Source organism: Chelonia mydas, chromosome 4 (genome assembly GCF_015237465.2).
Source record: "Chelonia mydas isolate rCheMyd1 chromosome 4, rCheMyd1.pri.v2, whole genome shotgun sequence".
Classification (NCBI taxonomy): Eukaryota; Metazoa; Chordata; order Testudines; family Cheloniidae; genus Chelonia; species Chelonia mydas.
Window position 1 is genome coordinate 31,756,504 of NC_057852.1, and position 25,775 is coordinate 31,782,278.

General features: G+C 40.9%; 1 protein-coding gene across 1 annotated transcript in view; it reads left to right on the plus strand.

Moving 5' to 3' along the window:
- The window catches only part of ARHGEF38 (Rho guanine nucleotide exchange factor 38), a 55,210-nt gene that overhangs the window by 20,972 nt on the left and 8,463 nt on the right, over positions 1-25,775 (plus strand). The window contains exons 4-13 of the mRNA XM_007054390.4: positions 5,342-5,489; positions 8,108-8,125; positions 12,385-12,584; positions 13,114-13,247; positions 15,136-15,240; positions 15,692-15,814; positions 18,763-19,083; positions 20,756-20,896; positions 22,617-22,815; positions 22,974-23,230. Of these exons, the coding sequence (XP_007054452.1) occupies positions 5,342-5,489; positions 8,108-8,125; positions 12,385-12,584; positions 13,114-13,247; positions 15,136-15,240; positions 15,692-15,814; positions 18,763-19,083; positions 20,756-20,896; positions 22,617-22,815; positions 22,974-23,230 (1,646 nt within the window). The remainder of the gene's footprint in view (positions 1-5,341; positions 5,490-8,107; positions 8,126-12,384; positions 12,585-13,113; positions 13,248-15,135; positions 15,241-15,691; positions 15,815-18,762; positions 19,084-20,755; positions 20,897-22,616; positions 22,816-22,973; positions 23,231-25,775) is intronic.

The following is a 25,775-nucleotide window of genomic DNA, read 5'->3' on the forward strand; positions in this document are numbered from 1 at the left end:
GATGATGCTTGGCCAAAGTACTGATCTTAGTAAGTCTGTATCCTGTTTGCCAAGGCACCCAGCTCAATGTAATTTGATGAGACTGTGCTGTTTGATGGTATTTCAATAACTGTGCGTCATGGTGATTCACACACCTAATAAAAAATGTTGCACTGTATCAGGCAGTTGTTTCCTATGTAGCAAAGGGAGTCAGTGTTTTGAGTTCCTACCGTGTCTGGGAGAAAAGACAAACAATGTCATCAATTTATTAGGTTATATTTAGCTATTTCAATTTAGCTATGGAAGCAGTATGGACATAAGAGTTAGTTATGAAAATATATGTGGGTCTGGTTCAGATGGATGGCTAAACCATATTGTGTCAATGACTAGAGTGGGCAGGATAGAGCTGAGAAAAGGTGAAAGAGTGATTCCTTCTTGTGCCATTAGTTTCTGAAAATGGGTAGTAATATCATTAGAGAGCCTTTGCCATCCCAAAGGGATAACATGTGAAGATAGCTTCGTTTGTGGGGTTCTAATATTCATTGTACGGGGTGTAAAAATAAGCCCCTGAAAAAACAATTGTCTTGAGGAAAGGGAACAATAGAGGATCCCAAAAATAATTTCTGACTCTTTAACCCATTCTCCAGTGGCTAGGGGCTAAAAATATATATATTTAATGTAGACATTTTCCCAATGTACAATCTTTCTCTTGAATCTAACCAGTCAGTGTGAGGTTGGGCTGCAGTGTTAATTCACCAGTCTGACACAGACAGTCAGAAATGAGATAGGTCCTGTCTATATTTGAGAAATTTTCACTCGTGTAATAACATCAATGTAGTTAGTTACACCAGGGTAAATCCCTAATATAGACACACTTACCCAAGTAAATTGTACCAGCATAAACTCTACCTTATATCAGTGCAGTGTGCTCACTAGGGGTTTGGCCTGGTAAAACTGCATCAAAGTTGCCTATTTCTCTATTGTAGAAAGGACCATAATGTAGTTGGTTTCCATTTTAATGTCCCCTGGTTCTTGTATTAAGAGAAAAGGCAAATAGGAGCACATCACTTTACCTTCTCTAATGATATTCCTTATTTTGTGTACCTCCATCATGTCCCCTCTTATTCATCTCCTCTAAACTAACCAGCCCTAGTCCTTGTCTACACTTAAAACACTGCAGCGGAGCAGCTACACCAACCTATGCCAACTGGAGGGCTTCTCCTGTCAGTGCAAGTATTTCACCTCCCTCAGGAAGAATTGTCTCGTCAATCTACGCTGGGGGTTAGCTCGGCTTAACTGTGTCATTCAGGGGTGTAGTAGTTATATTTACCAAATTTCCTAGTGTAAACCATGCCCTAGTCTTCTTAGGGCTTGTCTACACTTATCGGGGGATTGACGAGCGGCGTTCAATCCATCAGCAGTCAATTTAGCGGGTCTAGTGAAGGCCTGCTAAATCGACCGCAGTTCACTCTCCCTTCTACTCCTGTACTCCAACGGATTGAGAAGAGTAGGAGGAGTCGACGGGAAAGCGTCTCCCGTTGACATCGTGTAGTGTGGACCCCGCGGTAAGTAGATTTAAGCTATATTGATTTGAGTAACGCTGTTCACGTAACTCAAATTGCTAGCTTAGATCGAATTTCCCCTGTGGTGCAGACAAGGCCTTATTCTCTCTCCATGCCTAAGTCTCTTCATGCCTCTAATTATTACTGGTATCTGTCTCTGGACCCTCTTCTTTTCATGTATCTTTTTTTAGACTGGGTGACTAGAACTAAACACAGTATTCCAAGTGGGGAGGTACCATTGATCTACATAATGACCTTATATTATTTTCTGTCACATTCCACACATCATAAAATATTATTCGCCCTTTTGAATATATTGAGCAGAGATAATACACATTTTCCAGCTCTCCTCCTCCTGTATATTTTTTTTCTCTCCTCATTCACATAGGAATATGAAGTTTTAGAAATTTCACCAAGGCTTCAATTTACCATTTGACCCCTTCTGCCCCCTTCCCTTTGTTGTAGACACAGGAAGCACCCCTGAAAGCTCTGGGGAAAGGTTGTTTCCCTCATTCAAGCCTTTCTGGGGTTTCATCTCCAAGACCAATTTACCAGAGCACTCTAGAATGCAGTACAGGAGAGCAGTCAGCTTTGGAGTCCCCAGATTACTCAGAAGACTGAGACCGGAAGTAATACCAGTCCCCAAAGACAACCCAATAGTTTGGACTATATAGAGCAGGGGCGGGCAAACTTTTTGGCCTGAAGGCCTCATCGGGTTTCCGAAATTGTAGGGAGGGCTGGATAGGGGAGGCTGAGCCTTCCCAAACAGCCAGGCGAGGCCTGGCCCCCGCCCCTTATCCAACACCCCTGTTTCTCACCCCTTGACAGCCCCCCCGCCTTCCAGGACTCCTGCCCCATCCAACTCCCCCTGTTCCCTGACAGCTCTCCCTGGACTCGTGCCCCATCCACCCCCCTACCCTCACTCCCTGTCCCCTGACTGCCCCTGGAACCCCTGCCCCTGACTGCCCCCTGCTGCCCCATCCAACCCCCCCCCCCGACTTCCCCCCCGACCCCTGCCCCCATTCAACCCCCTGTTCCCCGCCCTCTGACCGCCCTGGACCCTATCCACAGCCCCGCCCCCTGACCACATCCCCGAACTTCGCTGCCCTCTATCCAACGCCCCTTGCTCCCTGCCCCCTTACCACGCTGCCTGGAGCACCGGTGGCTGGCGACGCTACAGCCACATCGCCCAGACTGCCAGGACAGGCAGCTGCGGCTCTGCAGCCCTGCCACCCAGAGCATTGTACCAGCAGCGCAGTGAGCTGAGGCTGCAGGAGAGGGGCCAGGGACTAACCTCCTGGGCCAGGAGCTCAGGGGCCGGGCAGGAGGGTCCCGCGAGCTGGTTGTGGCCCGTGGGCCATAGTTTGCCCAACTCTGATATAGAGTATACTGGAAGCTGCCATAATAATTTACCTATGTCTGTGTTGGTTGCTTCAGTTCATATGGTCTGAGACAGAGAAGAACTTTAGACTTAGGAAATACATCTATCATTTGAGTCAAATCAGTACATAATCTCTTGTTTAGCAACAACATAAACTCCAATTAATTAATCTGGCATAGTGGCACACTGTACTAATGCACAGATTTTGTGGAGCTCATTTATTTTGTGGAAGTGAGTAACACTTTTGGTCGTATTTGGGAATTTGCTGAGATGAACTGTGAGCCTGTATTTGGCATTTGTGGTGCAGACAACAAAACTGTTGCTCATATCAGAGGCTAATACACTAAAGGTTGTGCTGAACACTCGCAGCTCCTATTGAAGTCAGTGGAAATTGAATAGTCAGCATCTCAAGGCTTGTCTGCGAGTGTTCAGCACGTGAATAACATAGCTGAAGTTACGAAACTTAGATCGATCCCCCCCATAGTATAGACCAGCCCAAATCAGAACTAAGGGAACAGGACCCAGTGAATGTTTATATGGTTTTCCTTGCACTGCTGGATAATAATGGTTTATACAGGGTTAATAGGAAAGTCAGTCTGCAATGAATGTTGCTAGCTGTTGGTATTAGCATTTATCACAGAGGATACAGAACAGAGATGATATAAGTACCTTTGCCTACAGCAGTGGTTCCCAAACTCATTCTGCCGCTTGCGCAGGGAAAGCCCCTGCCGGGCCGGGCCGGTTTGTTTACCTGCCGCGTCCGGAGGTTCGGCCAATCGCGGCTCCCACTGGCTGCGGTTCGCTGCTCCAGACCAATGGAAGCTGCTGGAAGCGGCGTGGGCCGAGGGATGTACTGGCCCCCTGTTCCAGCAGCCCCTATTGGCCTGGAGCAGCGAACCACAACCAGTGGGAGCCGCGATCAGCCGAACCTGCGGACGCGGCAGGTAAACAAACAGGCCTGGCTCGGCAGGGGCTTTCCCTGCACAAGCGGCGGAACAAGTTTGGGAACCACTGGCCTACAGGATTCTGGTAGATTTCTGATTTATGGTCCTACACTAAGTGAAATGAACTTTGGTGGTCTTATCTCAGTCATTGTTCTTTCCCTATTCACACCTTAAAACCAACACATATTAGACAGTCCAGTTAACCTTCTCTGCTATGAGGAAGAAAACAGAGTTGTTGTTACTGTGGAAACGGAATCACTTTCACTTCAAGACAGAGTGGTTCATACAATGAATTATGAGACGGAATGCAGTGGTCAGGCTGAAAGGCAACACATACACTGCACTTGACAGCACTGTGCTTGACCTGTGAATGGGGCGATGGATCCCACTTAATGTATCATTCCTCTTTTAACTTTAGTCATTATTACTGTAACTCCAATGGAACCTTCTTGTTTATAAAAGGAGAAGAATCTGACTGGTTGCCACACAGGTGTAATTTTTCTATAAATGCCCAATACAGTAGTTCACATTATAATTATTATTTATTATGTGCATTATAAGGTACATCTTGCTGTTGATCCTGGCACCATTACTTTGGGTTAGAATTACAAACAATAAAGCCGCTCAGGAAAACAGATGTACTCAGCTTACTGTCTCTTTCTAACAAGGAAACCAAGCGAGGAGGTTTATGGTGGGGGTGCAGGCTGAGGGAGTGAGGCACACAAATCCAATTTATATTCAATAGGAGACGGAAGCACATTTGAAAATCCCAAATATAATTCTTAAGGGTATAATAGTGTAGGGTGTGGAGTGTGCGGGGAAGGGTATGTAAGCATGTTCCTTTATCCTTTTCCATTTTGGTTGCATGTAAACCTAAATGGTATATAATAATGACTCCAGTCCACAGTATTTCTTTGGTTCTCAGTGATGTGAAGAAAAACTCTATCCTGGGCCTCAACTGTTGTTACTTCAGTATTCTGCAGAACAAATCAAAAGAGAAAAACAAATAGACTAACGGGAGGCTGGAGTCATTATTCCTGTTATGACCCATTTAGGTTTATATGCAGCTGAAAAGGCATCAAAAAGAAAATTAGCATGCTTACGTTCCTTCCCCCTGACGCCCACACACACCACCATTCTTCCTTTAAGAGCAAAACCACCCAGTCTGGTTTACTTGTAAACTGATGGGGATTGGGCACGTTGGGGGGAGTGGGGGAAGCGGGGGAGGAAGAGAGCATTTCATACCTTTCCCTGAGGGAATTTTTGTTCTTTCAAACTGTTATAATGGTGCCCAGCTATGACAAAGATGAGCAACTGAGAAAGGCATATGATAAATAATGCACATACACACACAAGGTAGCTTCTAAGGAGAGTAAAGTGGAAACCAGCCTTTTTAGCTCATGACTAATGTTGTGGAAAACGCCTTCTGAGATGCTGCTGTCTGGCTTGACATGCTTTGTTTTTCTCTTTAACAGGGGAAGTGTTCTTGCAGATTAAAGGCCCACTAGAAGACACATATAAAATCTACTGCTACCACCACGACGATGCGCACGCCATGCTTGAATCCTATGAAAAGGATGAAGAACTGAAACAGCATTTAAAACACTGTGTACAGTCCTTAAAGTAAGATCTTTTCAAATGATGATTTCCGTCCATAGTCAGCTGCCTAGCAGGGAACATTTTAAATGGATGTAGATGAAAGGTCCCCTGTAAATCCAGAGTTTTATAAGGCTTGCTGGGAGCTCTGGCTTATGCTGCTTTCATGAAAAGATGACAAGCCAGGGGCCATGATTAGATTTTTTTCTCTCTAGGATGGCCAAAAATAACACAAGGAAGGTTTCTCTTCCCTTAGCATCAGTGCCCATACTGGCAGAGAAATGCAGTATCATAAACGGTATTGAGAGAACCTTGCCCAAGTCCCCCAAAGACCTGTCACACACTCCCCCATCTGCTGTAATTCTGTCAAATGTGTGTGCACAGAATAACGTCACTGGAATTAAAATGTCACGTGATTGTAGCTATTTGCTTTCTCGGACAACATACTCGTGCTTCTGTCTCCCTACAGCTTACTCAGGCTACAGGGATTAGAAGTGACTGCACTATTAGCTACTTTGTGTTGTGGGTGTTAGAATTCACAGTTAAGACATGCTGTGACTGTCTGAATGGCAAGTGAATTTGCTCAGTTCCACAGCTTCAATTTCCAGTTCTTTAGAGAAGTTCTATTCAGAGTTGGCATGGAACAGGATAATGTGACTTAATCCTAAACCTAGCCATGTGAATCTGTGTCATCTCTTGATGTAGAGCACCTCGATCCCAACCCCCAAATTCACTTTCCGTCTCTATTGTGCCATCTAGTCCAATGGCCTATCTCTGATCCTGGCCATTGCAGGATGCTTCTGTGGGAGGAAACCACCATAATGCATCTAGTTACTGGATTCCCCAATTCAGAGCTTTGCTAAGCTTTTCATAGCTGGAAGTGGCCCTAAACTATATCACTATGATGCCTTTTTCCCCCACTCTGTTCTTTCCTGGTTAACCCTTAATCTTTTTTCAGGAACTAATAGAAAAAAAATCACTATGTGTATTGCATTGTGGGTTTTGCTTTTTCTCTTCCTTGGTTTTGTTTACAGTGACTAAAGGTAGCAAGCAGAACATTTATATCCACTTCAGCAAGTGTCAGAAATGTTAGTAAAAAAAGAGTTGAAAGTACACAATCAAAATGTATAGCTGTATTCATCTGAATCTGTAACTATCCTGTAGAGAGTATGGCTCAAAAGGGGGAATTAACTAGAGTTCCTACTAAATAAGGCTTAGACTCCTTTCCTCCATGCAGCATAACACATTCAGGTGCCCACAACTGTTATTCTTGCAAAATTTCACTTCTTAAAAACAAAGACATTTTTGTTTGAGCAAAGAATTGCTAAATTTAAAAAAAATATTGAAACTGGATCCAAATGATTAAAGGGCGGAGCTGCTGCTTCTCAGCTGAGCTGTATCGTACAGTATTAAAAGGCTTCCATATTAGGACTGTTGTGAGGTTTGTACTCTGCACACCTGTGCAGGCACACTGTATTTAATTACCCTTGTCCAGTCTCTTACACCGCATGCTGATTGCAGAGGAGTTCCAACATGCCAGAAATTCCATCCAAATTGTAGGTCATGCCTTGGAGACATCAGCATTAGTAAATTCTGTAGAATCTTATAATCCAGTAGTGATATTGTGCATTAGCTTAGACTATGAAATTAATTTTGTATACATTAAATGTTGCTGGTGATCACCTGCTTTACTTTTAGTCAGAAGCATCTTGGTTACCAAAGAGAGCTCTCCCAAAGCTATCACTGCAGGAACATTGCAGCACTACTATATCAGCTTCCTGATGCTCAGTTAGGCAGCTGTAGTTGAGGGGGCTTTGTGGTGGACAGCCAGACCGCAGTGGGTGATGATGTTGGGAGGGAATATTGCTCAGCACTGGGCAACAGAGAAGTCAGGTATGAAGAGATGCTGAATTTCTGATTTTAATGTGTTGTTTCACTAAACATACCATCCTGTCCAATGGCCAAACTTCTTCTGTATGTTAAATCATACCTTTAATAAAATATCCCATGTTAATGTATCTATGTGTGTTTGTTTCCAAAACATTAGCACATATCCCTGCATATTTTTGATGTATAAATTCATAGTATATACACATCTGTTGACTGCTTTTGAAAGTTAATCTACAAAAAGAGTCTTTCAGGAAGTAAATCTTTAATTGAAAAAAAAAAAAGGGGAATCCTAATAAAAATACAAGGGAACTTATATTCAAAAAGACTGAAATACACCGTCCGTCTTTCATTCTTTAAAATTTTATTTCTATTTAAAAAGAATAGAGTGGACATATATAGAGCCCAAGAATTTACACTCTTTCTTTTATTGATTAGTGATTTTGTAGCTATGATTTAAGCATTAATTACTGCTAGCACAGTACAGCAACTCCCTTATATAAACTATCTATGAGATGGTTGAGTTTTATCACCAAATCCTGGTTTATTAAAGTCCTTACCCATTAAGGGCTGTATTTTCAAGAAGATGGGGGGCCAGATTCACTGGTATCCACTGGCTGCTTTGTGAAGTACCAAGCTCAACTGGCCAATTACAGTTGCTTTGTGTCACTGAACACATTAGTGAATTTCGCCCATAGTCTGTATATATTTTTTCTTAGGAGGAAGCTAATACTTGTTTTGTTTTTCTCCTTTTGCAGAAAGATATACGAGGAAGAGTAAGTATCATGCCAACTTTTTTGTTGTTTTTTAGAAAAAAGAATCTAAATTATCTCCAGATGTTAAAAATGTTTAAAATTGCATGTATGGAAATGTTCAGATCAAGAGCATCATTTTAGTACCAGGTAATCCTGTGCAGCAACAGAAATTAGATTTCTCCTAGACATTGGTGAAAAAGTCTTTGACTTTTAATTTTTCCTAATCTATCTGGTTTTCTAATTACTACTGCACCTGCTTTGCAGTATTTTTCAAAACTGGTTTATGAAGCTACTTAATCTGGTTCCCAATCCTTCCAGAGCCCTTTATTTTATCGCCTCCCTTCAGAACAGATGTATTTCTGTGATTCTAAAGCATGCTTCTCAAATAAACCAACAACAGTGCTGTCCTTTGAAATCCTACACTAGCACAGCAATGACCCAGGTGATAGAGATTTGAGCTCTGGATTCAAAACCCCTCTAGACTCTTCTCAGAATAAAAATTCTTTCTGAGCTAATGACTGTCTCTCCTGCCTTAAATAAGGCAATAAAGAAGGGTACATTCCTAGACTGTAGTTTTGGAAGACCCACAAGCCCAGGGCCATCAAAATGGGACAATTCTGAAGATATCTTGGGAGAGGAGTGGGAGAAGAAAGTGCTTGAACTGAAAACAAAATTTACAATCCTAGGCAAAAATACTAATTCTGATAGAGAAGAGGTAAAGTTATATTGCTCTGCTAAAATTGCTGTTTTAAAGACCTTATCGGGGTGGGGAAGGAACACTTGAAAGCCAGGAAATTCTAAGTTAAGGCTACAGTTATGAAATAAAAAAAGCAAATAGTTGAAAGTGTGAGTGTGTGTGTTTATAGTGTGAACTGGCCACACTGACTTGCACTGCACTATCATAAATTAACATGCACTTATATCCCTCAAAGAATGTCCCGTAGAAACACTAAATTGTGAGTTTCTCACTGAGTTTAAATTGATCAAGGATTCATAAGCAGTTACCTCTGAGTTGCCAAACTGTGCCTGGTGCTTGTGTGGTTGTACTTGTGACAGGTGCAAGGAGCCATTCTCCTACGTAAGGACCAGACATAATCATAGTCCAGGTGCTTAGGAATGCTAAGGAATATTGTAGTATGTGCAGGGAGCACTGCAAATACCTTCTCCTGGGGTGTTACAGTGTCATGCCATCCCTTCCTCAGGACTGTGGTTACCCACTGAGCCCTTACCTTGTAGCAATTTGAAGGAGGTTCTGTGGCCTGCAATGTGCAGGAGATCAGACTAGATGATCCCTTCTGGCTTTAAAGTCTGGGAGCCTATAAAAAGAAGGATTGTCTCAATGGGATCCATTGCTTCTTCTTCCATTCCTGCTCTACACAGCTGGTTTATCCTGATTTAGAAAGTACACTGGTGTTTACCCCAAGCATCTCTGAGGTCACTGGAACAGTGAGGCTACAGATTGCTTTTCACTGTAGTATAACAGGGAAAAACATAGTCTTCAGTATTAAAGCATTCTCCACTTCGCCATCAGTTGGATGGGTTACTCCAGCTGAACAATCAAATATAACCGAATTCTGCCCTCACTTATACCTGTACAACCTCATTGAGTTCACTAGTGTTGCATGGGTGTAAGTCACAGCAGAATATGGGCCATAGTGATTTATTTGCCTTGTAGATTTTGTGAAACAGTGAATTTGCACACAAAAAAATAATGTTTAAGTAACATTACAAGTTCTGACAAACACACACAACAATAAAAACTGTCAAACTTAATGTGACCCCAACTCCACCTTAACACATTTTCTGCCAGTGTGTTCCACAAAAGAATTATATATTTCATAAAGAGAGCATGCCAGACTTAAAATTGAATAGTATATTTTTCATAGATTGACACCACAACTATTTAGACGTACGTATCCATGCCCCCACCCCATCCGTGACTTTATTTTGTTGCATGCAATGCGGAGGGTTGTGCAGTGGAACCTGATGCATTTAAACCAGCTGTGTTTACATGACTGCAAAACAACAGCGATGATTTGCAATGAGATTACTGCAGCTACTCATGGCACTAAACTACTTGCTAAATTCATGATAAGACTGGGTGGCTGTAGTGGCATTACAAATGAATTATCAGCTTAATTTTCTGCACAGAAGATGTCACAAGTCATTACACATCTGTTTAAATTGTGTGGCAATGCAGTGTTCTCATTGGCTGCAGTGTATTCTAAAGGGGTGTATTAGAAACAGGACTAATCGAGGGAGAGTAGTTATCATAAAATAATCTTACTGAGTAGAATTAGATGAGTTGAACTTTGTGGCATTTTGTGCCGCAGGGAGTCATCATCTCATAACAAACCTACTATCTTTCAAACCATATTGCTAGACTGTGTCATGCAGATATGTGAACAGAGGGCTGTTTATCACTTGGGCGGCTGTCCAAAGTGCAACTGTATGGAGAGAAGACACTTGAAGATTTCCATTCATGAGGCAGCTTTTAAAAGATTTGCATTCATGGAGCTTTTCAGGGAAAACAATAACAATTTAAGATTATTTTTATTCCTGCTGCCAGAAGCTAAAAGAAGGGAAAACAGCTTTATATTTGATGCAGAATAGATGGGGAGGAGGAAGAGAAAAGAGAAATGATGAAAAGGTTTGGGGACATCAAGAGGCTTTAAAAAGCATTTACTGTTAAAACGCCTTTTTTCATGAGGGACTTTTTATACTGAGTGCCTGCGTGTGAGAGATGGCTTAAATATGCAGATGCCTCTTTTCCAAAGCATCCAAATCATTACTTAATTAGTCAATAGTGCTCCAGTATATTTTTATAAGTGGAAGCCAAAGTTTGTTTTCTTTCTTTCTTTCTTTCTTTTTCTTTCTCTTTCTTTCTTTCTTTCTTTCTTTCTTTCTTTCTTTCTTTCTTTCTTTCTTCCTTCCTTCCTTCCTTCCTTCCTTCAGCTGTGTTTGTGGCTGACCACAACAAAAGTTGGCAGTTGGCAATATTCAGTGGGTATTCCCTCTACGTTCCCTTTATTTTCCATTAACCCAGTCCCTTCCCATGCTCAAACATTCTGGCTCACCTCTCATTAAATCTCACATAGTTAATCTCATAGAACTTTTTTCCTTCCAGAAATTCTTTCTTTAGGATGTAATGGAAGCACTGCTCTGTGTTTCTGTCATAAAAAGCTGCATTACAGCCAGGAATCCTGTCTTCTTCAGACTATTATCAATAGCTCCCTCCCTCCTTTAAAGTGCAGACCTACAAGAAGGTCCCAGCAGTTTATACATGATTGCTACCAACATTGGGTTGTCGTAGTTTCCCAGTGTGTCCAGAAATTTCTTTCCTTCTCTTTCCCCTTGGAAACACTCTCATGAGTGAAGAGGCAAACAGGCCCTTTTTACCGATGTGCTGCAGAGGAAGCAAATTACCCCAATATCTTTCCATAAAAGAACCGCAGAAAGAGGTGGGAGCAGGGCTTTAGAATGTTTGCCACTTGGTGGGATGGCTTGTGTGGGAAAGGAGGGAATCACAGCATGATAGGAATGGGGTCAAGAGATCCAGATGGCTTGGATAAGCCTGGGGTAAACATCCAAACTGGAGAATCCAGACCAAATTCTGAATCCTTTTCAAATTCGCCCATCACTAGCTGTAATCCACCAATCAGCAACCACAGCTACTAGAATCGACCTTATCACTACTGCAGCAGAAAGCATAACAAAGGACTATGGTTACAGAGGCAAGCTCAGTGGTGTAAGGTACACAATAGTGGGTGTAAATAAGGAACTTTGAACTGATGTCACTTTCACATTGAGGTGCCAAAATGAGGTGTAATATGCCTACTTTAATACTTAAATGTTAGTTATTTTTCCTACTGCACCCCTCTCTCCCGCTCCTTGGTGTGTAAAGCGTACCATACAGACTCCTTTAGCCTCAGTGGGCCAAATTCAGAGGTTAGGTAGAAATTATATGTTAGTGAGTAGATGTGAGTCTAAGAAAGTGTAAGCTGGTATAACTTTCACAATGAGGGAGCCAGAAAAGGTTTTCAATTTACCCCAACCCAGACTCCCCACTGAATGTGTCTCCTAATCTTTCAATTTAAATGAGAATTGCACCTGTGTCACTGAATGTAAAACTAGGCCCCAGTTTTGACATCTTCGGTAATTAAAAACTCAACTGTAGGTTTAAAAAGGTAATAACTTCACTGACTAGATAGGACTAAGCATTTTTTCTTCTAAGGGTTGCCATTTTACATGACAGTTCTGTTTGTTTGTGTAAATAATAGAGGAAAACCGAATTTAATGGACATGGGATCCCTGATGATCAAACCAATACAGCGTGTGATGAAATACCCATTGTTACTGTGCGAGCTTTTGAATTCAACTCCTGCTTCCCACCCTGACCACAAGGCACTGCAAGATGCCTTTGCTGCTGTGAAAGATATTAATGTGAACATCAATGAACTTAAAAGAAGGAAAGATTTAGGTAGGGAACAGAGATGGTATATTCCTTTCTCCTATTAATTGTATTCACACATTGTAGATTTTGGCTGGTGATTATGGGAGATGGTTTCAGCTCCAATTATGTTACCAATTGTGATATTGTTTTCTGGCTTTATCTGGGCTACAAAACATGCTGGGTTTTGAGATACATAACTGGTGTATAGACTGCATTGTAGTCTCAAACTTAAAAACAAACATCCAGGTTGGATCACTAGGGATGTAAACTTCAAAAATGTGAAAATGAATATAGTACAGTATTGCATATAATACATTATACTAACGTCAGTGATGCTACTGCTAGCACTAATAATAATTAATAAATAATAAAGATATTTTTAAAGACCTGCTGTATTTAAGCCTTAACTTTACTACCTCTTTCCAGCAGTTTCACACAAGATTACAACAAAGGACATCAAAGTCTCTTGTCTCAAATGGTCTTATATAAGAGTGCAGAGCTGTGTTAGAGCCCAATGAATTTAGATTATTAGTGTTGTGAAATTCTCTCTCTGCAGTGTTGAAGTATAAGAAGAATGATGAAGAAGAATCTCTTAAAGAGAAGTTTTCCAAACTGAATATTCACTCCATTAGCAAGAAATCCAAGAGGGTTACTAGCCATCTGAAAATTCTGACGGGGGGAGAGCCTCAGGTACTTAGTCAGCCATTTGCAAATTTGCATTGAGGACTTCATAATGTCACTTGTTTTATGGTATTTATCATGTAATTTCCCATGTGTCACATCAAAGAAGAAAAGATACTATGACCCTAGATTGAAAGGAAAACCTCTCAATGTGTCCTCCATCTTTTCTTTTGGATCTAGCCTTTTCTACAAATCTCTGACCTGTAGCACAGAGGTACTGGTCAGCAGTTCTCACCAAAATGAATATGGAGGTCAATGCTCAACAGATGGGTTTGTAGAAGATATTGTAGGTGCGGGATAGCTACAGAGGGCATTTTCTGTGCATTTTATTCAGCATCATTCAGGCCCTAGTACACCAAGACCACCAAACAAGACTTATATGCTGATTAGTATGGGCAATGAGTTTTCCCCTACAGACTTTCTTTATATACCATAAAGAAGTAAAACATAAAAACCTTTGACTGTCAAAATGACTACACATTTTTTAAAATAAATCTGCTGCAGTGTGTTGAATGCAAAGAATTAAAACACTACTTTATTGTTCCATTGCCCTAATTAAATAATTATTGGTTTATTGGAAAAAAAATTCAGAAGCACTTAAGCCATTTAGGAGGCTAAGTCCCATTGACTTTCACTGAGACTTAGGCTCCTAAGTGACTTAGGTGCCTTTGAAAATGTTATCACAATAATTTAATTAGGGCAATAAAACTATAAAGAAGTGTTTGAATTCTTTGCACTCAAGCCCCATTTTCAAAAGTATCTTGGGTGCTTAGGACGTTGTGTCTCAATGAAACTCAGTGGGACTTAACCTCCTAAATGAATGAGTTGCTTTTGAACATTTTACCCTGTATACTTTACTATGATTGCTTATACAAGAACATTTGCCCTTTGAAAGGTTACCTGCAGCCTTGTGCCTTTTTTCTGTTTTCTTTCTTTTTGAGGAGACACTTCTCCCTCCCCATCCCCCACCCCCACTTCCCTTTTTTTTTTTACACTAGAAATTCAGATTTACTTCTGTTTTTCCTAGAAGGCTCCATGGCAGACTGGAGGATTAATAGGATTATGATATCAGAGATAACCATACAGTGAAATCGACTGAGAGGGGAAATTATTTTTATTCAGTCTGTTAGAACTTCCTATTTACTATTTGTTTTTGTTAACACTTCTTGAATTCTAAAAACTTGAGAATCACTTTGGAAAAAAGGTGCCTTTGTTAAAGATTCAGCGTTCCCTCTCCTATAATTGGAAGCTGAGAAAACTCATGACGCACATCTCTGAGTCTTTCAATGACTCTGACAGTGAAAGCAGTGAAGACTAGACTTGACAGTTCTCATATTTCTAAGGTAAAAAGCAAGCAGAAAGGAAGAATTTAAAAAAAATCCAGACTTTCTTTATATACCATAAAGAAGTAAAATAACCCCTTTAGAGATAATGGGACTGTAACATATACAGGGCTGCACAGTGCTACAGAAATAATAGCAACAAAATTTCTGCACAGGCAGTTGCCCACATCTGCATTAGGAAGCACTGGAGGAAGCATGGCTATGATGTGAAAAGACTTATGTTGTTACCTATCATTTCTTGCCCAAATTGTGTAAACATAAAAAAGGAGGGAGTCACTGATAAACATAGATGTGCCTACAATTAAATAACTTCATGCTACCTTAATGTGCTGCAAAAATCAATATCTTTATCATACACATTCCAGTATCCTTGCTTTTTCCTCTCTTTAGACCTGATAATTGTAAGTGGGTTTGGAAGAGTTACTGCAGTACAGTGATCCAGCTTCACAGAGAGGAATTCATGGGCTTTTCTTTAGATTTTTTCTAGCAGATCTCTGTCCACTCATTTCATTAGTTCACTGCTGCCCTAACCATCATGTAAACATCTATTTCAGGTGAAAGACCAGACCTTTAATAAGGAGGAAAAGCTATTTAGAAGTTTAGAAAAGACTGTGAAATTTTGTGTGAAGAATATTTCATTCTCCCTACTACATCTACAGGTGGGTATACCATACACCCACATCAATATGAGCTACGCACACATAAAACATATATGTGAGCAGTTTAACACACACTTCTCACAGTGTCATGTAATACCAAATCCTTAATGGCCCTGCACACATGTATATGACCCAAAATGCAGCAGAAGTGAACAAAGGTGAATTTCACATTTTCTGAGTAAGCCCTAATGGTGTGGAATAATCTGCTAAATTAAACGGAGATAACCTTGTTCCTTGAGAAATGTACAACAAAACTGGACAAAACACGGGATAATATATCACAGGAAACAATCTTACACTGGTAAGGGATGGTCTAGATAACCAAAGAGATGTAAGAAATGGAAAAGGCCTACAATTCAGTGAATATTATTGCAGGGTTTGCATGAACAAGTATACTGTACTACAGCAAATTATCAATCTATTTTAATTTTCCCACCTTTTTCCTTTCTAGGATTCCATGCTTCTAGCTGCACAGAATATAACTGAACTACAAGGTATTTTACACAACAAAGATGATGAAGACAATAGCTGTTCAAAAATGCTGAATAACATTGGAAACCCCTGTGAAGGATTTGTAAGTTCATGAAACATGCCAATATCACACAGCTGTCAACATGTATGAGCTGTGGGTCATACATACAAGTACAGTGAAGGGAAAAGAGCAGAAAAATGTAGGACTCCATTAAAAATACGGAGAAAAATATAACTTTTCAGTTAAGTTTCTGTAGGAAATAAAATAATGTAAGTTACAAAAATTCCTGTCAGTTTAAGTACAATGTAAGCTGGATCAGGCCTCTGCTTAAACTTGCAGTGTTGCCAATTCACACAATTTTATCATGAGTCTTATGATATCTGGTGTTTACTTAAAGCCCCAGCTCCTGGAATCATATGAATGTGTGGGAATTGCAGCTTTTCTTTACTTTTCTTATGTACATTTCTATCTCTGGTGGTTGCAGAGAAAAAGATTGAAAACGTGAGCTCTAACATTTAAAAAAAAAATAAAACAGAAGGCAAATAAAAAAGAACCCAGTATACATATAATTTTTAAATCTCATGATTTTTGCGGTCTGACTTGTGATTTTTGAATTCCTGGGATTGGCAATACAGGCTGGAGTACATCTTTCGAGGTAGGGAAAACTTCTGCCTGAACCAGGCTCTCAAGCTAAACTAACACTTTCAAGCCAGGGGCAAATTTTATATCTCCTTACTCTTACCCCTCTAAACTCCAAAAAGCCCTCCAGTTCCCTCCACCTAACTCAAAATGGAGTCCCCATACTAACAGCATATACGCTCAGTAACAGATCACTCCATCCCAACCAATGAAAGGACTACTAGTTATATTTTTTTCCTAAAAGATAAGTTGTTCCATGCCAAAACCAAACCACCAAAACTGACTCTGTAATGGCAATTCTATTTCCTTTCTAATTCCACCATTTAAAATAATTGCATCATTTAAAAGTATATTTTAAAAAATAAATAAAATGAACATAGTGAAGAAAGGAACACAGGAATCGCCATTCTGGCCCATCACAATGGTCCACTGAGTGCAGTTGGTTTTGCAATAGTGGCTGGTATGAGATGTTTCAGAAGAAGGCACAAGAATCTTCTCAGTGGACAATTATGGCATAACCTGTGCAAAGGGGAAGTTTCTGTCTAACCTCTGTAGGTTAGAAGCTGGGCTCATGACCTGAAGCATGAAGGTTCATATCCCTTCTAAATTTTTTTTTATTCTATCTACTATAACTGTGAATGTTTACAATATCCATACAGATCTATTCTCCTTTTAATCCTAGTAGGAGTTTGGCAACAAGGATATCTAGAACAATATGTTCCAGGGATTAATTATGCATTAGGTAAAAGGGTATTTCCTTTTATGAGTTTGAAACTGCTGCCTTTCAGTTTAAATAGCCCCTTGCTTTTATATTGTGAGACTAGGTAAATAGAAGTGCCTGATTTACCTTCTCGATCCCATTCATTATTTTGTATACCTGAATCATGTTCTCTTTTATTCATCTCCTTTGAGAACAGTCCTAGTCTTTTTAATGTCTCTTTATATGGAAGTTTTTCTATGCCTGTAATCATTTTTGTTGCCTGTCTCTGACCCCTTCTATTACTGTTATATCTATTTCTGAGGTAGTCTGACCAGAACTGAATGCAGTATACCAAGCAAGGGCATATCACTGATTTATATGATGGAATTACAATATTTTCAATCCAATTCGTTATACATCCTAACATTTTGTTTGCACTTTTGACCATCATTTCACCAGGAGCACAGATTATCATTGTGCTGTTTCATATTTTTTTCCTGAGTACTTATAGTTGAGAACCCAGCTATGGGGATGAATAGTTTAAATTATTTCTTTCCATGTGCATTACCTTGCATTCGTCAATACTGAATCATCTCCCTACCCCTCTTAGTTAGGGCCAAATCAAGAATAGCCTCTCCTTTTCTGTGCTCCAGAACCAACAGTTCCAATAAACAATTGTTTAAGGTGCTAAAAAATTGCTTACCTAAGCATTTGTCATGGAAAGCTTTCTCCACAGAACAATTATATATCAAAGGCAGTACCAATGTGAAACTACCACTGTACATCAGTCCTCACCTTGAGGGACCACTCCTGGGGACGATGGACATACAGCCTCTTGCAGCCATGGTTTTTGTTATGCAGGAGCCTTGTTTCTTGTTAGTGCACTGAGTCCAGCAATTCATTTCACAAGACTATCCAGCAGCCTTTAGATGGCAATGAGTTTCAGTCACTAGCAGTCTGTGCTGGATATGAACCAATGACTTATAGGTGAAATGATCTTTAAGCCTGATACTAATCCCTTGAGCCATCCAGACACCCATAGGCATGTTTTGGGGGTTTTTTTGGGTTTTTTTTTTTATTTAGCCTCCAGCACTGTTAATGTATGACTCACTTTCAGTAAACTAAAGGAAACCTTACAAGAAAGCATACCACATTTTAATCAAATCAAATCTTTCTATCTGTCTGTATAGGCATTTATACTGCATCATCAGGATATTAGAGTTATCCCCAGGAAAGTGGTTGTTCCTTTATTTTATTCAGTGGGAAAGACTGCCGTTTAATTGAAACTGCATTGCCTCTTGCCTCGGATGGTCCTTCCCATCCCAGGTTAAAGGTCCCAGTCCCAATGAAGCTTCACAATATTAATACCCGTGGCTAGCACAGGTGACTGGAGGCAGGAATTCCTGCTTTCTGATCCCAGCTCTAACACTCATCCTTTGTGTGCCCATTTAACTTGTCTGTGCCTCAGTTTCCCCATGAGGATAATAACAACGCCCTGTGCAGTTAGAATTGTTACTCGGCTGTTTGATAGGGGTGCTGTCAGGCTTAATTAGTTACTGTTGGAAAGCAATGTGGGGGCTACAAATGGGTGAATGCAGTATTATTACTTTTGCTTTGTTTTTAACATTAGAACACAATTGGAAGTGCTACAAATGGGAGAATGAAGTATTATCTGTTGGACTGATTTTTTGCTTTGTTTTCCCCTTCCCAGGTGGATCAATTGGAAAAGCTGGTTTTGACCCCTCTCTCAGCTCTACAAGCCTTGTTTTCAGGCCCCCAGAAGCTTATCCAGAAGCGTTATGACAAGTTGCTGGATTACAATGGCTGCCTTGAAAGGTCAGCAGGAGATGAACTGGATCTGACAAAGAAGGACTATGAGGCTCTCAATGCACAGCTCGTGGAGGAACTTCAGGTGTTCAACAGGACGGCCAAGAAGATTGTGATGAACTGTCTGCATTGCTTCATCACTCTCCTCAGGGACACAATGTCCTCAGCATTTCAGTCATATTCGACCATTGTGGTGCCTGTTCCGGTGAGCGGACTGTCTGTGTGCATGTGTGTGCATGGTATTTGGCCAGAGGTACTTAAAAATCCACATACATCAACCCCCCCCCCCCCCCACTGTCTCTTCTGGTGATCACCGTGGATATTTTTTCACATTTCATGTCCTTGACCCTTGTCTGCTTTGAACTTTTTTTTTTTGCCAAGAATGACCCCAGTGGTGTTGTTGCTGCTGCTGTTCCTCTGGAAGTAGCAATGGCAGGAGTCAGCAGTTGCTAGCATTTTAACCTCGGTATTATTTACCGCAGTGTCAGACAACCCACTAGGAAGAATGCCAGCAGCCACTGGAATCCCTTCTACACGTGTGCTCCCACCACTGCTAATACTGGTGGAGCTGGGGCGTGTTAGCAACGGTAGGGCAATGCTGTTGTCACAAAAGCCTACTGCAGACACCTCCTTCAGAGTAAGGAACAGCTTTCTTGTTCGGCTACAATATGAGCTACATCAACACTTTTAATATTTTGAGGTGTATTTAGACAGTGCCTACTGAGCTGCATGGAAGTGTATTGGTTTGCATAACATTCTATTCATACACCAGCATTAATCATAACTCTAAGATATGGATCCAACACTCCATCTAAATATAATGACTGACTTGGGGTGAATATCAAACAATGCTACAGTTTTGTTGTATTTCCCCCCCAGAGGAGATGAGTCCTCTCTGTGACTAAGAGAGTACGAAGGTTGTCCCCACAGTTCCAACCCCCCACACTCTGAAGAAGCCATGTTCTCCTGGCTGACATCTGGACAAGACTCCACCCCACTCCTTAGTAAGCCATAGAGGTTACTGTTGAGTGCTGTACTGCACTCCTTCCAGGGGAGGATCAGGCTATTTCCCACTTCCTGTCAAGCTAGAAGTGAGAATCCATGCAAGGGTTCAACACAGAGCTTTGCAATTTAAGGGGAAAGTGAGGGCTTTTCCTACATGAGGAATTTTCACCAGTATAACTTGAATTGACTTTTACATTGATATAACAAACCAGTGCAAAAGACAGTGTGGACACACACAGTTCATTACAAGAGTGGCGTATTCCATTTAGCTTAAGTCAATTAGAAAACAGATTTAATTAAACCAAAATAAACCTTCCACAGAAGTTTAAATACATCAGGATAAATTTACACTTTTAGCTACCCTTGTGCAACTTCCTTCTGTAGACTAGCCCTATATCATTAAAGAGGGCTTTATGTTTTGGGGAAGCTGCTTATACCAGGCATTGTTTTCACTGGGGATTTTCCCATTATCACTTTTGAGTTTTGCTATTTACATCATGTTTAAAATTAGGCATGGACCTGAGCCAAATCCACAGATCCAACACCACAGTGGCAAGTTAAACTGACATGACCAGTTTAAATCATATTGAGTTAAATAGATACTGGTTTTTAAACTGATTTAAGTTAAACTGATAACACTTCTGTGTATAAACAAGCCCTAAACAGCAATGATTTTAAGCTCTTTGAGGCTGGGATCATACCTTCTTTTATATCTGCCTGATGCCAAGCTCCTTGTGGGCACTACCAGAAATCAAAATAATAACTCAGATTTCATGAGTCCTAGTGCTTGATCCACTAGATTAGAGCTACTGTTCCTTACCTCCCTATCCTATGTAATATACATGAGATCTAATCTTCTTGTGTATTTACAGCTGTCTTCCTCAAGTATCTGTGAATTACAAAATCAGGTGATGGAAGAGTTTCACAATCTAAATTTTGTAAAAGAAAACAGCAGTGCTACATTTATTGAGAGAAAACTGAGCTTTGAAAAGAAGAAACCTGCCCCTACCCAGGTGAGTATCATGCCTCTGTCAATGAAAATTTAATGTGTGTCAAACGCATCATCTTTTTATTCTCCTGGGGCCTGGGCACTGATTTGTCACACAGACTCTGGGTCGCCATAATTACACCGACATTAGCCCTACGCCTCTTGTGGAGGTGGAGTTATTATGTTGGAGTAGTAGGGCACTTACATCAGCGGGAGCAAGGCAGTAGTGTAGCGAAGACACTGACATAGTTAGTTCAACATAAAGCATTTAAGCCCAGGCACTAACTCTGTAGTCTTTAGACCCAGCCTAAGACTAAGCATGCAAGTTACAGTTATTTCACTTGTTAAATATTCTCACACATATATTAATCTTGTGATGTTTATTTTGTTGAAGTTTTGCGAGTGGGTTTGATGGTTTTATATAGCTAGAGCAGGAGCTGAAAAATCTACCATGGAATTCAGACATACCTAGCACACAGAGTACTCCAGAAGCGTACAGAACTGCAGGAGCCCCACTTAATATAATAATAATTAATACCTTGCCTTTTATATAGCAAAGTCATTTCATATAATATCACGGTCCAGGGATTATTGGTCATATGGCTCCTGCCTTGTAATGGGTTATATGACCTCAGTACACGTCTGCCAATTTTTGGGTTACTTCAAAATGCTTTCAGTCATTTTACATGAGAATTGTAAGTGCACTAATACAGAGAGACAAGGTGAGTTAGGTAATACCTCTTTTTGGACCAAATTCAGTTGGTGAAAGAGAGAAGCTTTTGAGCTTACACAGAGTTCTTCTTCAGGTCTGTGATCGCTTTGTGAAAGGGTTCACCCACAGGTTTTTGTCTTTTAATAATTTTTCTGTGTGATTTCATTCGAGAGAGTAGTGATTGTCTCATTTCACTATGCTCTTGAGTGAACTCACAAAGAAAAATGATAAAAGACAAAAACAGTGGGTGAACACTTTTCACACAGTGATCCCTCTGTATCTGACCTGTCCATCTTCATTCTCAAAGGAAACCCGCACAACACCTTCGAAAGATGAGCCTGGAAGCTTAAATTAATAAATTTGCTAGATACTAATAATGATGGACAGAATAAAGACCTTGGATTTATGGTTTACAATCTATAACCCACTTACCCCCCCACCCACCTTTTTTTTCTTTTCCTGCTATGACCTGGAGGGGTGTTAATGAGTCATTTCACCTTGAATGGTCCCTTGAAATATATGGTAACTACTTATACAATCTGTTCCACTTTGTATTTAGCTGTGACACTTTGAGTACATTTCCCAGACCTGAAGAACAGCTCTGTGTAAGCTCAAAGCTTGTCTCCCTCACCAACAGAAGTTGGTCCAATAAAAGATATTACCCTACCCACCTCGTTTCTCTAATATTCTGGGACCAACACAGCTACAACATCACTGCATAAACCAATACCTGACAGTTAACATCCAGTAAGTTTTTTTTTATCCTTCAGTGACTATAGTTTCAGCCATTAGTGGAACAGGTGAACACACACACCTACTGTGCACACAAAACTCACAGGTTTGAGGGCACAGTTTAGGAAATTATACTCCTAACTATCCAATAGGCATGTAATTGCATGCTCTGCCTGTTCAAATGTAGATTGCTGCAATCAGATGGGGTGTGCATTAGTTTCTTTTGTACCCAGCTGTTAATCCAGAAGTCTTAAATACACTGCTCCCAATTAATAGTGTGTCTCTTTTTTCCCATTTTTAGCCTGAATCTCCACGTCAGACAGAGATCCAGAGATCCAAGCTATTGTCCACATACAGCACAGAATCACTATATCAAGCTAAGCGCAAATGCAATGCCACACAGGAATTTGATATTGATTTATATGAAGGTGAGCTGGTGGCTGTTGCTGAGCAAAAGGATCCCTTTGGAAGTACAAGCAGGTGGCTTGTTGACACAGGAAGTAAGTCCTTTGCACAAATATCCCAATAACAGCTTTCCTTTTGGCTACTGATTTTCTTTTCAGTCTGGGCCCATCTGTTTACCTCAACAGTTTGTAAAAAACAGGTGACTGAAAAATATTTGAAATAATTTTTCTTTTCTTTTTAATCTGATATCTAGTTCTTAAAGGGTATGTGTATTCCTCCTTCCTGAAGCCCTACAATCCAGCCAAGGTGCAGAAGGATGTAGCAGAAACCAGTTTCTGTGATGATGATTTCGATAATATCAGCCTTTTTGTCTCTTCACGGCCTATCAATGATAGCAGTGCGAGAAATCTAGGACATAAGAGGAGTGACAGCAGCTCATCTAATAATAGCCTATGTGAAAAACCTGCAATTAATGGGACAGAGACTGATCATGATGTGGATGATCAACATGTAAGCATAATACATGCAGCATATCTATCTATATCTGTTTTTCCTATTCCAAATATAAAAGTTGTGCACTACTGCTTACAATTTAAAGGGGCAACCTTAGTTTATAAAAGGACTGTTCTAATCTATTAGGATGCCATAGGATTTCACACAACATTCTTACCCTCCAGCTCCTCTGATGTAATGTTCATTGGGTTTTTAATGAACCACACAATGTGTGAAAAGGTAATAAATGTTTAACGGTTAAATTGTGGGATTTATCCATAATCCTGAATTGAAAGAAGAGTGGAGCTGAAACACCCCATGGGGACCCAATGCCTCTAACTGCTCCTGGGCAGTAAAGCCACCTCCCCACCCTTACAAAGAGAGCCAAGTTAATCCCCACTAAAGCAGTTAGTTCTGCCTTCTGCTGTTTTCATCTATTTTTAGCAAGAAGGTCATGACGATTCTTTTCTGATAAGGAACCCTATGCCTTTATCTAGAACAGGTTGCTGTAATGTGTGCCTAATAGAACATCTGGTGGTTGAGAGAATTGAAGCGCTCAAGTTAGCAGCTGCTAGATTTAAATGCCTGGGACCTTCCCTAGCTCATTCTTACTTATTTTGTCTGGTTCTTTTTCAGCAGTGGGATGAATTTCATTTTTCTGGGGATGTACTATGTGCCCCCTGGTGGCCATGGGTGGCGCTGCAGGCATTTTGCTCCTGTTAGCCCCCCACTTGTGGACCCCTTAAAAGAACTACACATAGTCTCCATTATGGCTCACAGCACCCTAAACCTAGAGCTAGTTTAATAACAGAAAATGTTCAAGCAATCCTTAGAGTTCCCAAAATAAAGTCCATCACAATAACATAAAAATTCATACTCAGCCATGGTTCTTCTGCCATACCTATAGCTCTTCCTCTTTCCCAGTCTGCACTACCCAAAGTCACCAGTCCCAGGCTTTCAGGCTGGAGCTCAGCCCTCTAACCCTGGCTTCCTTCTTTTTCACTGTCTCCTTTGTTGTTTTTGGTGCAGCACCCTCATTACCTGGGGCTATGGCCACCACTTTCTTCATTCATTATTGGCCAAGTTTTTTTTTTTTTTTTTTTTAATCTATTCACTCTCTAGTATCCTTAAGAAAACACAGCAAGGCTTTTTTTGCACTATTCCATTTCCCTGACATTCTCACTAGTCCCTTTAGGGAAGAAATCTTTGATTTCAAGCCAACTCAATTTTTTATAAAGAAAATTTCTTTGCATAGAATGTTGCCAACAGTGCCAGAGAACATGATCAACAGTTTCTTTGCACTTTACACAGCCTGTCTTTATGTCTTTTTAATAAGTTTAACTTACCATTTAAGGCACAATGACCTGTTAACACTTTAAAAATTACTGCTTCATTCTTTTCTACCATGATTGTGGAGTATAGTACTATCTTTGATTTTTTAGCATACATCATAGAACCTTCATCCTTTTGTTTCCTTAGTCCATAGTTCTTGCCACTCCTTTGCAACCTCCTTCATGACCACATTTTTGAATTCTTGTCTATTTAAGGTTATCTTAATATGTACCTCCTCATTTTTTAGAGCATGTTTTGCTGTTCTGTCAGCCATCTCGTTTCTAGGTATTCTACTATGTACTGGAATCCATGCTATTGTCATGAGCGGTGGGTGGAGCCCCCCTTTGGGGAGCCTAGCCCCTTGCTCCGCCCCTTCTGCCCATGGCCAGAGTCCCAAGACCCCCTGCCCCCCTTCCCCCACCCAGAGAAGCCCTGAGCACCTCCCCCTCAGCTGGAGGAGCCCCAGGCCGGTGCAGCCTGGAGTGCCCTCCCCCCCACCTGGAGGAGCCCTGGGCTGGCCACAGTGCAGTCCAGAGTGTCTCCCTCCCCTCGGCTGGAGGAGACCCGGGCTGGCCGCAGCTCTAAGCTCCCCCCAGCCCTGAGCCCCGGGCTGGCCGAAGCCCCAAGCACCCTCCCTCCCCAGCCAAGAGGAGCCCTGGGCTGGCCAAAGCCGTGCCGTGCCATGCCTCCCCTCCCCAGACCCAACCCACCCAGGGGAAAAGCGTCTGTTAGAAGATGCTTTTGATAGGCCCTGTGCAGGTTCCAGGGTGGCTTAGGAGGGGTATGTGCCTTCTCAGGCGCCCCGGAACCTAAATGGGGCATAATAAAACAAAAATTTTGCTGCCAAACCCCGCAACCGGGAGTCTGGCCTATTATACTCGCTGCCCATGGCTATTGTTATAGAGATATCTGCTTGCATTATTTCCATAGTTAGGAACATTATTTAATTTATTATGGCATTTTGACTTTCTGAAGTTCCTGTTCTGATTGTCATTATGACTGACCAGGAATCAGATAAAATTACAGTTGCAGCCCATTGCACATCTCTTATCAATGCTCTGTTCATCGTCAATACAGTCTTATCGGTACCCCATTTGTTTCCAGCTACATTTTTAAGTAAGTTCATCCTACTTTACACTTTTGTATGATATTATCTATGTGTCCTTTCCAAGTTAATTTATTATCAAACATTGCTCCAAGGAACATAAACTTTTGAACTATCTGACTTTTT